We start from the raw sequence: 19,178 nt of genomic DNA, 5'->3' as shown, positions 1-19,178 counted from the left end.
GCCTCTAGTTTTAAAAACTAGATATCTCTGCAAAAGTACTTAGTGGGTACAGAACAGAATATGTCATTTTCTGATTAATTTACAATAATTTTAGATTAATTTTAATAAATTAAAGTATTACTAAAATGAAATGAGTTAAATTATTCATAAATATTATTCTAACTTGCTATTTTATTCTGGAATAAAGCATTTCCAATACACGAATAAAGAATTTTTGTTTCCAATCATTATCAATTAGGAAGTTATATTAAATTCAGTTTTCAATGTTTGTTTTTTTATTGAGAATGCTCAATAACAGAGTTAATGTGTATACATATATATATATATATATATATATATAAAATTTGTTTTGAGGGGCTAGAGGGGGGTAAGTCATTAGGATAAAATTTCCAATCATATTAGTAGAATTTCCTTCAAAACATGTTGCTCGACTGTTTGTTCTTCATAATAGGAATACATTTTTTTATAGATTCCAATGCTAGATAAGTATGATAACTATAATCAGTGGTATGTGGCAAAAAAATATGTTATACAAAAAAATATGTTATATTGTAGTTATTTGCTTAAATTTTATTTTATCAGTTTTATAGAGTTTGGAGATCTCATATTTATATATCATTGTTTGATAGTAGGATACTAGAGCTGCAACCCAGACCAACATTCAGCAATCTAATTCATTCAATTCCAAAAATTATATAATTTACAAATTTAAAAAACTGGTGGAAATATATTTAAACAAATTTTTCAACAAAATGATTGACCGATTTATTCTCAAATTTACAACTTCTGACATTGTAACATAAAAGTTATAACTTTTACTTGAGAAAAAAAATTAAAATTTATATGTCAATCCCAATCACCAACCATGATTTGGTTAATGTTATACAATAATTAATATTATAGTTTTAAATGGTATTAATTCACAAAAACACAAACTATAAAAGAGATTTATGAATCATAAGATAAGGGCTCACGCCACCTAATAGGAGAAAGATTTAACACATTTATTGATATTAGTGAATAATGTCAATAAAAATTATCCACAAGAATACCTAAAATTACAAAAAGAAAAAATTTAATGGAATTAGTCATTTTTATTCATAGTGAATATATTCTACAATAGCTGCCAATAAAATGTCCAATACTAAGCTAAGAGTACTTTCCATTTAATCAGTTATGTATTTGAAATTCATTTATGTATATAGACATTAAAAACCATTTGAAATTTATTACTGTTACACTCTTAGCTTTTATAAATTAAAATAGAACTAATCACAAATTTGATGAAGCAAAATTGACAAGCACTCCTAAAGTGTTTTATGATGAAGTCTTCTCCATCAACTTGTCTCGAGTTACTGTTAGATTTGTTACTTGGTTTTCCTACTGAATGTGCAATTGGTCTTTACAGACTCTAGTCTTGCCATTCACATGTGACTGTGTTCCAGTGGAATAGTTGCTACTGAATTAGAAAAGCATTATTTTATAATTTATTACTTCTAAAATTCTTATTTAAATTTTAGATTCTATAATGGCAATGACTTCTATCACTATTGGAAACTAAATTTTGAGTTTACTTTACTTATTTAAAGAGAATTTACATTAAAACATGATTTATCCTTATCTTATCCTTATTTTTGTATACCTTGGAATTAACGTAATAATGTGAAAGAAGTAATTCAAGTAACTATATAAAACAAAAGATTGAATCCCAATTACAAAATTTGAGCTTTATCGTAGTTAGTATTAAATGCAAACTTGAAGATTAAATGGACTACACAAAGCTTTTGAAGATATACAGCTTATGTAAACAATGGTTGAGTAAAATCACTATGTACTATTAACAAATACTGTTCCAAACTTTCATCTAATCAACTATAAAGTTGTTTCCTTCTGCACAAAACAATCGTTTCAAATAAGAAGGATTATTTTAGTCATAAGTAAGTCTGTAATAACTAAACATGATTCATAAACATGATTCATTTTAGTTACTGCCTTTACATCATATATAAATTCTCAAAAGTAGAAGCGCATTGATAACTAATTATGTCCTACATTAGACTACAAATTATGATGACTAAATACAAAATTTCAGTTTTTAATTGAGGAACAAGTGATCCTGTTTCTTCAAATTCCAGAAACAAATATACTAATAAGTGACTTATTTCAGATATTTTGGAATAGTTATGGTATATAAGGAGGCAGTTCCCTTTAACTGAGAATACTCAAGTAATAACCCCACATACAGTAATAAAAAACAAAATTAATTTATAAAATAATCTGAAAACTTAATTTAAATAAACTTATGTGTACTGAATATTATACATTTAATTGTTTTATGAATTTACTTGATTGCAAAAAAATAATAAAAGATACTAATTGAAATTATTTATTACAAATTATCAAATGACTGGTTTCTACAATAATATTATTACATCAAAATAATAATGTGATCACAATAAAACTTAGCGTGCTTCTTCAAAAAAAAAAATTGCTTATATGTGATACTGAAATTAATTTTCTGAAACTTGAAACCTCTAGACCTGGCAATGTGATAATATGGGAGAACTCACCTCCCTGGTCGTCCAGGGCAACCAGCGTTCTGATTCCCGCTTCCTTGCTCTGAGCAGCAGGACAAAAAAACAGCCAATAATTTTATAATGTATGTTGTATATTATGTAATTTATTATAAAAGCAAGTAAATATATAGAAAGAGATCACACAAAAAAAAATACTGATAGACAGGTGACAAATAAGAATAAAACTGTGTGGCAATCAGGGAGATCAGGAAGTAACGTACAATTAACAATTAGGAAATAATACAATAGTAGATAAATAAGATTAATATATATATATATATGTAGATAAGATATATATAGGCACAATGTAGCAACATTTATAAATAGTATGTATGTATAATATGTTTCAGGAAGCCCATGCAAGGAATATATGGAATGCATATAATGAAGGAAGGGACCATGTAAACATTATTTCAATAAAAAATAAAATAAATTATATATATATATATATATATTTATATATATATATATAAATGTATTACTGCAATGCATTCTAAATTACTAATATTATGTTTAAATTAAAATGCATAACCAAAAATAAAATACCCAAAAATGTTTACAGTATATTATAAAATAAAAGAAATTAATAACAGTTAACACATCCATCTTTCTATTCATCTGTGTTTACCTGAAGATTATTATGTTAATAAATAACATAATTATGTTCATTAATAAATGTAGTGTAACCTTTTTTAATTTTTATTATTTTTACCTTAGATTTTATTATCCAGTTTATTTAATATTATGTTGTACTGTACTCTGTAAAAAATGAATAATGAAGGTGGGTGACCTGTGTAATATAAAAAATCTCTGTGTAATTGCATATTCTGTAAGTGAATAATTATATTGATTAGTAGTAATAGTAAGTCATTTTTTTTTTATTAGGATATTACAAGTGTTCACCAGAAAAACACTCACAAACACCATGCACTTAAAAACATACTGATAAATTACACAGAATGATACGAGTAATTGTATACCAGATAGTTACAGACAGTTTATCAATTTAACACCCTTACTCAATGATTTTGATAACTTTTCTGATAATATAAATCAATGAAATATATTAACACTTATCAATATATATCACCTGTAACATACAATAATTTCATACTTTACACTTTAATAACAGCAACATTTGGTTTGTGAAACAACATATATATATATATATATATATCAAGTTAGGTTATTGAGTGGTAGCTAAATATATCATCCCCTTACAGACTTTATATATTTATTGAGCAAATATGTTGATATCCTAACAAAATAGAATGTCCAATGAAGACAAAATCACCCTCAAACACAGCAAGGCCACTTTGAAAATAAATATATTCCATGTCAGCCACAGACAAAAAAAATAAGGAATGTGGTTTCCTGCTCTTTCCTTTACTGAGCATAGTTTAAAACTACACGTCAGCCAATTGAAATATAGAAAACTTCCATCCTTGCAAGTGATACTGTTACTGTTTCCTATAGAGGTAGGTTATATAAGATCAACATTACGTTTAGAAAAAGCAGTTGTAATACGTTTTTGTTATCCCTCAAGTGTTTTACAGATATATTAAAAGATTGGGATAGAAAGTAGAAAACAAACAATTTTAATGGCATATGAATAATATAAAGCAACTAGTATATTTTTCATGGGATGTTTATTGTTTTTAAGCATCAATAGGTTACTTTCTCGACTAAACTGATCTTACCTAAGTTATGTAGTAGTTTTTAAGAAAGTGGTCAAGTGATTAGACTGAAAAAAGGGAAAAAACTCAAAGAGTAAGAAAGTCCTTTTTTAATAAATATAATTGTTTTACCTTACATAATTACTTATAAAAACATAAATGTGAATAAATCACAGAGGAATAGGTCTGATAATACTAGAAGGATATGAGGTCAAAGTACTTTTGTAGGTTTTCTTGACGATAATTAAGATTTGACATCATATTTTATATTACAAATTGCTAATTTCTGTGAGAATTCTAATAAATATTTCCCAATTCAGAGTTGAGATTAATATTTCACAAGATATCTGTGAATAAATGAAATGGTACCAAAACTAGTATCATGAGTAAAAATGCAAGTTTGGTGAAAAACACAGGTGTTAAACTTCAGCTGAAAAGAAAAATCTCATAAATTCAAACTTCTGGTTCTCCAGACAGTAGATCAGATCCATAAGTCAGTTTGTAGTAGTAAAAATTCTCTAAATCTTTAAACAATAACATTTAGAATCTAGAATGAGGCTCAGCATTCAATAAAAGTTCTCATTTACTTCAGTTTTGTAAAAATGCTTTGATTTAAAGAAAAATTGATAAGTCAAACTAAAGAAAAAATTTATAATTGTATTCTTGAAGGAATTAGGAAGCCTGTCTTTATCTTAAGGCTATTAAAACCAATAAGATTATATTGCATCTATTGGGTAGGAAAACTAAAGAATCTTCAGGTTAGTCTACAGACAGCCCCCAACCACCAGATTACTCCATCCAGGCTCTCGCTATAGGTAATGTAAAGACAGAACTTCAGTTACTATCAGTTACACACATTCATGGCTAGCTGGATGTCCAGTTGTAATCCTATTAATTCAAAATTAATTAATGATGCTGTCAAGAGTCAATCATGACTAAAAATCAAATGAATGAAACCTTACAATTACAATTAAAAAAAAAATTAACCGCTAAGTAAGAGTGTTAAATAAAGTTTAGAGTCAACACCACATTCACACAAAAGTTGCCTAACAACACAGATCAGCCATATAACAATGACATATATGTATATAATTATAAAACATTAAGTGGGTAATAGGCAGATAAATAAGACAGAATAACAGGGAGAGAGTGAAAGAAAAACACAGAGAGAGTATGAAACAAAGGGCTGTATAGCAGCCATGGCGAGAGGTGAAATATCAGATAAGATGATCCAAAGTCCAACCAACAAGCTACAGAAAGAGCAAACACATTATAAAGTAAGTTAAAAACAAGCTGCTTCATACCACAGCAAGTATAACAACATAAAGACAGTGAAACAGTTAACAGAGAAAGCAAATACAACAGTGTAGAAATAGGTAGGTAAGTATGTTTACACTATACAGGACTGTAAATAATAACCATAGTAATATTGATGGCATACACATATAATTAAAAATTAAATAACAACAAAATTATTATATATGATTGACAAAATATATGTACATATTTAATCTATCTCTGTATAAATATTAAAACACTTCAAACTTAAACAGATGCGTAAATTATTTCATTAATTTTGCAATTGAACACCATAAATTATTTGAGATAGATCAGTTTTAAAGAAAATACTTGTTAAAACTTAAATGAATTCTTTTTTAGATTACTTTTCAATGTAATTTTAAAATTTGTACTTACTGGCTACATTTTTTGGGGGTTATTTATTTAATTAGATTCTGTAATTTTATTATATTTATTCCGAGAAAAGAATTTTAAACAAATTGAAAATGAAATTCATACAAATCATAAAATTAGAAAGATAAGGGATGATTTAAATGAAGCTGTGCTAATAACATGAAATCTATATCTATAGATACATCACACCTACATATTTTCATCTTTCAAAAGCTGAAAAATTTTATTACTTGAACAACTATTTAAAAATCATTCTGACTCAACTGCAAGTCGGGTGCAATATCTTCTATAACAATGAAGAATATCTTTTAAAATTTACACTTTTGCACAAGACATCACAAAAATTGTACATTTTAGGTAAGAATGTAATAAACTACATTATTCTTGGCACACAGAATAAATAATCTATTCTTTTGTGGAAATTACATTTTTTAGGTATAATTATCACATTTCAAATAATTAAGCATCTTTGATGGCAATGCTGATTTCAACAAAAGTTTTCAAAATTTAATCAAAGCTTCATTTTTTTAAAATCAAACGTTTAATGAAATTTCCAAGCTGAATAAGTTGTAATACATAGATCTGCATAATGAATAGAGTTTCTTGAAAGAAGCAAAATATTAGGTAACAAATACAAAAAAAAATTAATCTTTGATAAAAATTAAACTGTTACTTGAAAAATGTATGAAGTATAGATGCCAGAAATAAAGAAACAAAGAACAGGATGCGAAAGATCGCTATAACTGATTGAAGAAGTAGGTAAAGAAGACTAAGATAGAAGAGGATGAAAATGCTAAAATTAATAAAAGTGGATGTATGAAAGAAAGCAATAAATGACAATCTAAGAATAAAGTGACTCATTTTTAAATGGTTGAAGTAAATGAATAGAAATTAAGCCTTATTCACAATGTATTAACCAAAAGAAAACAAATGACTGGCACATAATGAAGTAATTACATAAAAAATTGTTACATCTTCTATACTACATGAAATTTTGGTGGCTCCAGCTTTATAATGAAAGAATGACAGAATTTAATATGCAATAGACAACTTAAAAAAAAACCAAACATTTTTAATAGACTACGTTAGTAGGTAGATAACCAGCCATTTCTAGCATAATATAAGCCGACTATGACTATTTTACTTAAGAAACATAAAAAAAAATACTTTTTCTCAAATAAAAAAAAATGCTGTTATAAAAATACAATTATCTGTATGCCATCAAAATAAAAAATGCAGGATTCTAATCATGCAAAACCTGCAAAACATTTAAGAATGAAAACAATCATAAAATTTAAAGGCATCAGAGTATTAGTGTACAAGTATTCTGCAAAATTGTATCTGTAAAAAATAATTAAAACTGAAATAAAAAACAAACACAATTATATAAATTAATTAAAACGATGTAATAAATAAAAAAAATTAACAAATAAAAAAAAGTTAATAAAATTATATGGAATAGTCAGACAGAGTAAAGCAAATTCAGAGAAACAAACAATTAAGTAGAATGATTATAATAATAATAAAATAAATCAAGTAGATGTCTATTAAAAAGGAAAAAGAAATATATAAAAAATTCAGATTAATACAGTACACAGCTTATATTAACGTAAACAGGAATCACATAATGCTGGAAGATTAATTGTAAAAAAAATAATAACAAAACTAATAAAAATTAATTTAAGTTCTTCAACTCCTGGAAAGTATAATTAAATCAGCTGAAAGCAGAAAAACCAATAAACAATTACACAAAATGATTAACTTGAAACAATAAACAGGATAAAGTTTTAAACTTGACTTATATATTTGATGAACAAGTTTAAATATTTTCAAAAACCATCTAAAATCATCCTAACATTAATACCGCCGTTTTGGACTGTCATAGTTCCAGCTGAAGTTAACCTGAGGAGTACTTTTTATAAAAAAAAGAAACATAATCAAACTGTGGTTGATAAGTATATTAGATTTGAATTACGTCTGTAATTTATAATATTAGTACCATGTGTATTTTTATTTCACAATAAATACATAATAATACGATAAATAAAATAAATTTAAAATTCATACCCAATATAATTTTGAAATACATTCTAAAAATGTGTCTTCCTAATAAAATAGAGAAAAGCAATAATTTCAGTTGGAGAGGGAAAATTGGTGAGGCCTATTACTATTGATTATCACAAACAGTGATCAAAAACTTTTTAAAGTAAAGAAAAACTTTAAAGTTTAAATTAAGTCCAATAAAAATTAATAATTTTATGTAATCTTTATATATCAATCATCACAGAAAACTATGATGACACAAGAAAAATAAAAATAAAAAACTGAAATAAAATCAATAACAGTCAAGTAAAAACAATTAATCTGAAGGTCAACATTATTAACAAGTCAATCAATTTCAAATAAATATTGTGGTAATGAAATATTATGCAACACCACAGAAAATTACTGTATAAAAAAATAAAAATAATTAGTATACAGGAAAGATACTAGGTTAATATGAACAATTAAAAATATAAACGTTTCCAGGAAAACATAATGCAATTAAAAAATCCTAAAACTAAAGTAACTAAATAATCAAACTAAAACTGCAATAAATAAAGTTAATTCATGGCATAAAATGTATATCTTTTGTATTACTTAATTCAATACTCATAAATTACTGTTAGTTTTTTCTTAGGCACAGATTATATCTTATATATCTTTAATAAGAACTAAATGTAATTTAATTATACAATGAAAATACATCTGAAAATGATTGATTTTAGCAAATCTCTAAAGTTTTGATTTACATAAGGCTTATGAAGCCTTATGAAGCCTGGCTTATGAAGCAGAGTTTTTCAAAAATATGTTACAAAGTAACTTACATGACAAAATAAAAAAGAAAATCAAAGTACAGTACATGAAACAAAGTTGGATTATAATAGTGAAAAATTCATCTCATATTAAGATCAGACACTAATACACAGAAATTATATTAAATTACTTAAATGATTGTCCATGTTAGTATGGATATTTCTCTTCAAAACAGCTGTAAGATATTGATTGATTGAGGACAGAAAGTGATAGTGATTAACCTTAGGTAGTGGTAATTGACTATAGTAGTAATTCTTATGACAAAAATTAAGAATCCAGTCTATTTTATTATGTCATAAAACTTCATATTACGATATATCGAGATGTAAAATCAAAATCCAGAGGTCTGAATTGTAATTAGAATAATATAAAGGTACACAGGGCCATTATACATTAACCTAACTAAAGGCTAATAAAGAAATAGAAGAAAAAGGAAAACACCTGAAAACTTTAATTTTGAAACAATATTTAATTTATTTGAATTTTTTAAATTAGTAAAAGAAGTTTCCCAGTAAATTTTGAAAGCTCATGGTAAATCGGAGGTTCCATGTGTGAACTTGGTAGGATTACAATAATCATAAAAGCAGAATCTTGAAATCTATTGAGAAACAACTTCATAAGAGAATTAACATACAATCTATGCATTAACTTGAAAATAATAATCTCATACGATTTAAATGTAACTTAAGATATGATCCCTTCACAGGAAAACTGAAGTAAATAAATTTAATGCAGTTTATAAAGTAAAATGAGACAGTTAAAAGAAAAAAAAAATTATAATACATGTTTATTTAATACAAATTTAATTATTGACTGAAAAATAAAAACACCAAAAATATGTCAGGTAAAATATTAACATAATTAATAATAATAATAATAATAATAATAATAATAAAACATAGTTAATTATATAATTATCAAACAACAAATTACACAGAATTGTTTAAAAAGAAACAACATTACATAATATAAATAAATAAATACATATAAAGAAACAATCTGATAAACAGAAACAGAAGAGAGATAAGAAATATCTGTATAAATGTATAGATATAATTTATTAATACAGTGCTGTGCCATTCATTTACTGGAAATACATAAAATTAAGATGCAAACTTATCACATGACCAATGCACATTACATCACATAGAAGTGCACACTGGAATCGGGCAGGTAGGATGTGCAGACGTACTGCCTGGTCAGGATTACTCACACAATTCAGGCATCTCAATACAATTTGATATAGAAAAAGAAATAGAGAGAGAGAGAGAAAGAGAGAGAGAGAGAGAAAGAGAGAGACAGAGATGTAGTGAGAAAGGCAGAAAAAGATAAAACATTACATAAAGCAGTTAAAATGTTTCAAAATTCACATAGAAAAAAATATAGAAAATCATACATTATTATTTAATTATGATATGTAATTTTCAAATAATCATATTTCTTAAATATATTATTATTAAGACAGTACTGTGTTAAACCAAACACACCATTTTGAAAGTAAAAAAAAATTAAAAAACAAGATGTAATCTAAATAAAAATTGTGTACTGGAAATTTTATAAAAATCACTACTTAAAATAAATACTTTCACTGGAACTTTCAATCATTTTGTACAGCTTCTTTAGGGGAGGAAATAATCTAATTGTAAAATCACTTATTTTTACTAATTTATCATAATCAGGTACCAGAGATAAATGAAATTATAAAAGTAATGGTTTTACACAAAAAAGATTATTATTATGCATACTGAAAAATATATCTGTAAGCAAAGGAAAAAGGTAGGTTTTCTCATATGAAAGAATCCTTGTGGTAAATATTAAATTCACCATTCTTTTAGTGCATCATTTATTCATATTTAAGGAAGAATAAAAATTATGATGCTTACAAGATTAGAAACTTTTAGGATTAAAAATTTGCAATACTACATCACACATAATCTTTTTTCAAAATAAGCAAATTTTTTTTTAAAGCAATCACAGGAATCATCAATTGCTTGAGAAACATGAGTTATAGAATGTCAAATTAATTATCTCAGATTACAAAAACCTGTAATAAAATTTTGACAAAAAGCTCTGCATTTTTTCTGTAATTTACTGATTCGATAATTGTCAGCATCCCAATCCATCTCTAAGTACAACTTAGTGTCAGTGAACACTAAGTAATTGACCTAATATAATACTCCTAAAATTTATTATTCTGATGTACAAGCTCTTTAAAATAAATATTACAAACTATGGGATAATTAAGTGGCACCTTTGATACCAACCTTTACTCATTTATCTCATGTGATAATTTAACACCAATACTGTACTACTGATTAGCTTATAAACGTTTTTTTTTATTTCTTTATGTTATGTCGCTAATAAATATCAACAGATGCAATGAAACTCAAGGTTCATTATAATAATTGTAATTAATAAACTGGTTTATTAAATGTGGCTTTGGTCACTGGCATTTTACTCAATTTCTAGGATATGATAATCTTGGTATTGAAGAACAATCAGCTTGTAAGATAGTGCAGTTCACTGTTTTACAAAGGACCACATAGGCTTTTATTTACCATCACAGTTGTCTTACAAATACCATTCCTTTTATAAAATTATCATTCGTCGCCAGGGATTCTACCTTTTATGATGCAATTCAATAATGCCAAAAAAGTATTCATACTACGAAATCAAATTTCTCAATATTGTAATTCTTAATTTATTTTTCATGTTTTATCTACTTTTCACATTTTATGGTAAAAATATTATATGCTTATAATTTATGTGTCCCATTATTAAAAAAGCCCAGGTTATTTTGTTACACAAGTATGAATTAAAGAAAAATGAATTAATTCGTTCTTTAATAAAAAGAGTTGCTATATTTTTATTAGCTAAAAAAGTCTGAACAAAAATTACCATATGAATTTTTTACTGGGATAATTCTTTCATAAATAAAGTAAAAATAATAATAAAAGTAACCTTAAGTAATATTATAATAATTTGTTTGACACAAATGATTATATGCTATTACATCTTTTTATGAAATAGAATTAGAATAAAAAATCAATAAAAAGTATGTGCTAAATGATACATAATAAATAAAACTTCATAAGTTTAAAACTGATTGTAAATTTTTTTTAATAAAACTTTGAAATTATACATAAGTAATAATAGTCTTTGTTAATATTTTCTATGTGATTTTATAAACATTTTATCCATTATTTACAAATTACAACAAATTTTTTTTATAAATCAATAAAAACATAATGCTAACTACAACAAATTAATTTATAATTAAATTAGAAAGAATTTGGTACAATAAACACAAAATTATTTTCTTTTTCCAAGAATGGCTTTTAACTCAAACTTGCTACTAGGTTAAGAACAACTTAAACTTGACAATCTAATTAATCCTCAAACAAAAATATAATAAATTGTATTCATTTTGACTAAAACCATCGACAGTAGTAAAAAGTCATATAAATCTGATATAAAAAATAAACATGAATATGAGACATTCTCAATCAATTAAACTGCAACCTAATGCTAGGCAGATAAATATGTGGAAAATATGAACTGAACAGAATTTTGGAAAAGAATACTTGATCTTAAGATTTTGAAATATCTATATATTATATATTGAATTTTCTTCCATATCTGAATAAACTATAAGATTTCTATAAAATAATTAAATAACGTTTAGATGAATCACCTAAACTAATAAAAAAATAAAAGTGAAAAACTACAGAAATATACATATAAAAAAAGATATAAGAATATTACAATCTATTAAAAGAATATAAATAACAACCAAATAGAAAATTAGCTATAATAAATTTGAAGGGTGGGCAAATACAGTACACCACAAAGGTAATCAGTATACCAAGTACCTGCTTTCGTCCATACAAGTAAGAAAAAGAACAAAATCTTTTTCAGAACTATTATCATAAAAAGGGAGATTAATCACAATAATATTTAATTATAAATTTTAAAATTATTTGCCCTCACAGTTATTTATAGTAAACAACCCACTGATCTGAATTTTGTTTAATTCAGACAACAGGAGGAGAAAACATTTACTGCAGAACTATCATTTTTAGACTTAAAATTAGTTTACATAGTAAAAGAAAAATTGTAATATTTAAAAAATTACTTTAATTGTCCTATTTAATGATAAAATATATAATAATATTATTATACCAGTTTTACTCAAATTAATTTAATATGGCTGGCAAAAATAACAGCCATATGTGTTCTGAATTTTTCTTCAGTTTTAATTACTGAATTTTGCTTTAGGCCACTTCTGGTTAAAACAGTGTGTCTTAAATGTACTACAGTGTAACAATAAACATTAATTCTAGTTAAAGTTAAATATTTAATGTATTTACACTTTCCTACAAAATTAAGGCAAAATATAAAATGATTTGTTTTATTATAAAAAGGGGTACATTAATTTGTTAGTGGATATTCATATTTCAGTCATTCTTATGGCTGTGGGGGTTGTAATAAAGCAACTGAAGTATAATGTCTGAGTAGCTTTTTCTGAAAATAATGATTTTCACTAGTTTAAATTATTTACAGAATAAAGGTGTTACAGGGCTGAATATTACCTGTGTTTCAGAAGCATTGACATACTATGTACAACAGCAAATTCATCTCAAGAATGACAGTTATGGAAAACCATATCATTCCTTACATTCCTGAGTTAGTATAGTATAAAGTGATGGTTATTCATGATCATTGTTGTACTGATATTATTTTTTTAAGCAATTATGACACTTCACGTCACCTTTACAGTTACAGGAAACATTTCAAAAAAATTTCCACCTAGTTAATGTGTTTATTCTTATAAATTTTTTTAAAAGTTTTTGCAGATACAGTATCTATTTGTATACATATTTTAGGAAAATTGCCCTAGTGCTGTCCCTCTTTATTTAAGATTAATTATGCTCATACTGTAATACTCACAGTATTACAGTATATGATGATAATCATCACATTAATTTTATTAATTTGAGTAAAAAATGTTTTTTTACAATAAAATTAAAATATTTAAGATAATAAAGCTGAGGTTAAAAATATATCTACAGTTTTAATTTTCTTAACATTCATTTCCAGAAACTAAACTTAATTCTAAGGAATTGATTTAATGTTTTAAAAATGTTGATTTCTTAGGTTATTTCACATAAATGACAGCTACATAAATTTAAAAAAAGTAAAAAAAATAATAATTTATTGTACTTTATTAAACAAAAAATGAAAAAACCTATAAAATTAAACTTTAATGGTCAATGAAATATCAATAAATTCAAATTTTAGTAGACAGCACAGTAAATATAAAAATTTTATTGAACTGAATTGAAAAATAATTACAAAGAGAGTATGAGTAGATAGCTGATGTCACAGGCAGAAAGAATATTAGAAGAGCATGACTATACTCCATGCGATATTGAATGGAGCAATTTGACCCACCCTTCACTCAAACTCTTTAAAAAACCTTCAGGAGGTGGGGATGTGCTGACGTAAGAACCCGCTTTTTTACTGATAACATACTTCTTTTCAGTCTAAGCAGACTGTTCTGGAACTAAAGTACAACTATAAAGTAGTTAAAGTAATTATTATGAGCAATCAACTTATACACATGGGTATGTGCGTGCGCCTGCACACACACATGCACAATAGAAAGTCCAGGGTTTGATTTATGATTTGAGGATGGAATTCAAAAATCACTAATTATGTAATTATATACGAAAAATTGAAACCGACAAAAAAATTACCCATTACAGTAAATAAAATACTAGAACATATAACAAATGTTTGTACATTTAAACGATTGATATATGTTTAATAAAACTGTAAGAAAAATTATTTTATATGAGAATTTTTTTGTATTTCTAAGTATATAAAGATACGGTACAAACCTGTTAATTAAGACTTGGATAGTCCAGATTTTCAATTAACTCCCAAACTAGATCTGAAGAAATTTCTAACAATTTTGAATAAATAATAAAAAAAAATATTTCCTTTTAGTATTGGATACACTGAATTTAATTTTTGAAGTCTTTGCATACAAACAGGAAATGTTTCTTTTGCTTGAATGTTTCTCTGTTATACTTGAAGCTAGATTAATCTTTAGTAAGAATAAGCAATGCTGATGACTGTGTTGTCTATAATAACAATGCCTAACAAACATACTAAAGGTTGTAAAGCATGATAACCAGCATGAAGGTTAAGGTTGTAAAGTTACTGCATGATAACTAACATATGATAGTGCCATCATCACCTTTTTATATACTTTTGTTTTGTTTGATTAGAATAGCAATTATAATTGTAATTTTATAAGTATGAGGGTTAAAGTTTGAAAATTATAAAAATTAAGGAAATTAAAATTTCAAATATAGTTAGCATTAAATAAAAACTGGGATGTAAGATGACTTCTAAATAGTTTGGATGTTGATGGTCTTGTCGAAGTCCAGATCATAAGATTTCTATTAAGTGAAAATTTATCTCAATTACTGGAATGTTACAGATTAACTTTTATACTCTAAAGAAAACAAGCCGGGAAGGGTACAATTGCAAATTATCAATACTTTTCTTTCATTTTGATAGTTATGAATTTGATTATTAGTGATCTTAAAAGATAAAATAATGGTTTAATAAACTCTGTTAAGTAGTTATATGACCCATTTTCAATAATATTCATCATTTAATGAACTGCCTATCCAATTTCCTAATAAGATAGAACACTTTGATTTTTCACCATTACAGCACTGCATTACAATGCTTATAGCTAAGGGGTTCTCCAGCTTTTGCCAGTTGTTTTTAATTTAATTTCTCCTTACATATAGAACATAATTTTACATTGAAGATAATAAATAATCTAAGATAATTTTTATCTAATTTTATCTAAGATAATTTTTTAAATAATTAATTTTTATCTACAGTTAACATTCTGTGTTATCATAGAAACATTAACCATTTTTTTTACAAAATTATAATAATTAGTAAAAACTACAAATAATAAAAGACGTCAACTACCATTTAGAGTTAATAAGTTAATATCAGTTGGTTGTTAATAATTCAATAACTTCGCAGTAGTAAGGCAATCTTAATATGAAAAACAAGAAAATTTAATAGTTACTTTCAGTAATAACAAGCAACAAACACCAGGCTTACAAGGGAAAGTAACGAAAGAAGTGGTTTTTTCATTGCCTTTTCTCTGAACTGAATAAACTGTTCCATACATCATGCTCACTGAAATTGAAATGATATCTAGCACTACAATTGATAACTTATTCTGCTTACAATATAGACTGATACAAATGAACATCATTGCTTTCAGAGAAAGTAACTCTTACTAGAGCAACTTTTATTTCAGATGCTTTACATGTGTTAAAACAAGCAATACTGGCAACAAATTAACATATAACTCTTTCTGTAGAATTTGATGCAATTGTCTCAAACTCAATATTCACTGTCACTACTAAGCAGGAGAAGTTATCATTTACAGACAGTAATAAATAAAATAAAAATCAAATAATGGTCTACAAGCTGGTTCATACAATATCATTTATAGTTTATATAATACCATTCTAAAATAGTCATAGTGATTCAGTCATGTCATTGCACTAGTTAATTTTATCTGATTCAAGTGACAAGACATGAATTTCAAAATAATGTTGATAAATTTATGGTTATTATTATAATATAACAGTATATGCATACAACAGGTTGCACTGTCAGTCTGTTTATTGATTTATACAATTTACCTGAATAATAGATACAATAAAACACTGAGGCAACAATAGAGCCTGCTAAACAGTTTTAAAATATAGGTCACTTTTATGTACAACTTGCTTATCTATTTGAATAAAAGTTTGAAAACAAAAATAGGAGAGTAGGAAAGCTTGCTTGCACAAAGCCGACAGTTGCTGTTTTGGACATTATTATACTCTTTTTTCTTGTAAAATTAGATGTAATCAGTAATGAACTATTCTGCCATACAGTATTTAATTATTTTCATGAATAGCAAAAATTCTTTCCACAATTAAAATTTACTATCATTTTGTGTAATTTCAGGCAATAATTTCTTTAAAAATATTTAGTGTACTTATAAATATTTTCTAAAGATTAGTGATAAAAATAAAGAGTTTATATTTGTATTAATAAATTATTATCCTCCCTCCATGTCATAAAATGAATGTCCACTTTATACAAATAAAGGTTATCAGAATATTTCAACTGAGTTATATTTATATACTCTTGTAATTGGTATTAGTATTGTTGATGATGTACAATTAAATTTTTACTGCTAATGATTGACATTAAATAACAAGAAGCAAGGGATTTCAAAGCGAAGAAGTTTTTACTAAAAAATTCATCCCATTTAATAAAATATTAATTCCTTTCTTCTTGCATGCAAACAATAACACATGATACTTCAGTCATCACTGTGATCATATGTTACAAGAAATAATTTTATTTGTAGACAAAACATGATAACATGTTAAAATTATTATGTAATATTAATTAATTAATTTAGATAATTTTTCTTTTAAAAACAATTTAGATAAAATTATTGGCTCCTTCTTGTTGTTGTATATATGAGGGTTATTTTTTTTTCAAGGTCCGATCAGTCACGAAATTAAAACCACAGTGAAAATAAAAAATTTTTTATTTGTAACAAGTAGTTACATAGTTACGCTATTTCTCTACATAGTCGCCAGTTCGATTTAAACATTTGTCGTAGTGTGGTACCAACTTTCCAATATCCTCGTCATAGAACGGAGCTGCCTGTGTTTTCAGCCATGTTTCTACGCTGGTCTGCAGCTCAATGTCTGTGCCAAAATGTTGTCCTCCTAGCCAGCGTTTCATGTGAGCAAAGAGGTGAAAATCGGATGGAGCCAAGTCCGGGCTGTATGGTGGGTAATACCACCCACACTTTCCAATGAAAACGCTGCAGGAGCTTCTTTGTTACAGCTGCAGTGTGCAGCCGAGCATTGTCGTGGAGAAAGACAATGCCTGATGAAAACATTCTTCTCCGCTTATTCTGAATTGCCCTTTGTAGATGTTGAAAACATCTACATCCGGTCCTAGAACACAGTAGCCATAAACTTTCTGTTGGAGAAGGTTCACTTGAACTTCTTTGGTTTACTGGGAGAATGAGAATGCATCCACTGTTTGGATTGTTTGTTTGTTTGTTTCTTCAGTTTCGAAATGGACCCATGTCTCATCCCCTGTGACAATTTTGTTTAAAAAAATCTTCTCCTTCATTGTGGTAGCGCTGGAGAAACATTAGGGAGGCTTCCATTTTCATTGTTTTGTGATGGTCAGACAGCACCTTGTGAACCCATCTCGCACACAGTTTGTGGTACTGAAGCTCTCACTCACAATGGTGTAGGGAGCTGATCTTGAAATTTCAGCAAAGGAATCACTCAATACAAAAATTTTGAACAGACGATTTTCTCAAATTGCCTCATCCACTCGTTCAACGAGATCATCGGTTGACAATCGCTTCCTTCCCTGACCGCCTGCATCATGAACATCTGCATGTCCTGCTTCAAAGTTCCTGCACCATTGTCACACTTTGCTGTCACTCATTGAAGTTTCACTGTACACATTACGTATTCGTCAACAATTTCAGCTGCATTACACCCCTCAGCCTGAATAAATCGAATTACCGCACGCACTTCACACTCGGCGGGAGATGCTATTGCTGAAGACATGTTTACGTGCTAGCTGCGTGTTCAGAACTAAACGAAGTTACGCGGCGTGATTGAAGGCCATACTAGATACGCCAACACATATGTGCAAAGGTTCATCCGATTTTTTCACGGGTTTTTATTTCGCGACCGATCGGACCTTGAAAAAAAAATAACCCTCGTAACTGTTGATAACTTAATATTCTATCAACAGCTTAGTAGACTTGTTATTAAACAGTCTGTTGTGTGGTACCTGTCTCTGGTAACACTTTAGAATCCATTGAATATGAAATCAAATAATTAATAATTGATGTTTACAAATTTATTGAAGTCTTGCCTAAGTGGAAATAAGTAGAGCGCGAAAAACTTGTAGTCTTGATTACAATTTGAACCTACAATCTTTATAATGAAAGGCAGGGTTATTTAGAACATAAGAAATATAAATTGCAGCTACTTCAAAAACCAGGTGATCTTTACTGAACTTATATTATTTAATGCATACTCATTAACATCCTGTTGATTAATTTACTACTTGTAAATCAAATATTTCAAGGATTTTTCAAGCTGATACTTATATTCTGACTGATTATATTTGTTTTAGAATATTAAAAAAATGATGACAGGCAGAAACATCTGCATTACACATAAGTCTTTTGATCAGTTATATAAAGAACTACTTTTAAAAGGTGGTATCC

At 26.8% G+C, this 19,178-nt stretch overlaps 1 protein-coding gene across 4 annotated transcripts in view; it reads right to left on the bottom strand.

The window, feature by feature from the left end:
* Snap25 (Synaptosomal-associated protein 25kDa) overlaps positions 1-19,178 on the bottom strand; it is a 372,827-nt gene that overhangs the window by 38,065 nt on the left and 315,584 nt on the right. Inside the window, exon 5 of one of the 4 annotated variants that reach the window (XM_075365356.1) lies at positions 2,571-2,619. The exons of the other annotated variants lie outside the window; for them this stretch is intronic. Within the exon in view, the coding sequence (XP_075221471.1) occupies positions 2,571-2,619 (49 nt within the window). The remainder of the gene's footprint in view (positions 1-2,570; positions 2,620-19,178) is intronic. 4 annotated transcript variants of the gene reach the window in all.

This window comes from Lycorma delicatula, chromosome 5, assembly GCF_047948215.1.
Source record: "Lycorma delicatula isolate Av1 chromosome 5, ASM4794821v1, whole genome shotgun sequence".
NCBI lineage: Eukaryota > Metazoa > Arthropoda > Insecta > Hemiptera > Fulgoridae > Lycorma > Lycorma delicatula.
The sequence above is the reverse complement of the archived record's forward strand: the minus strand, read 5'-3'. Positions and strand labels throughout refer to the sequence as shown.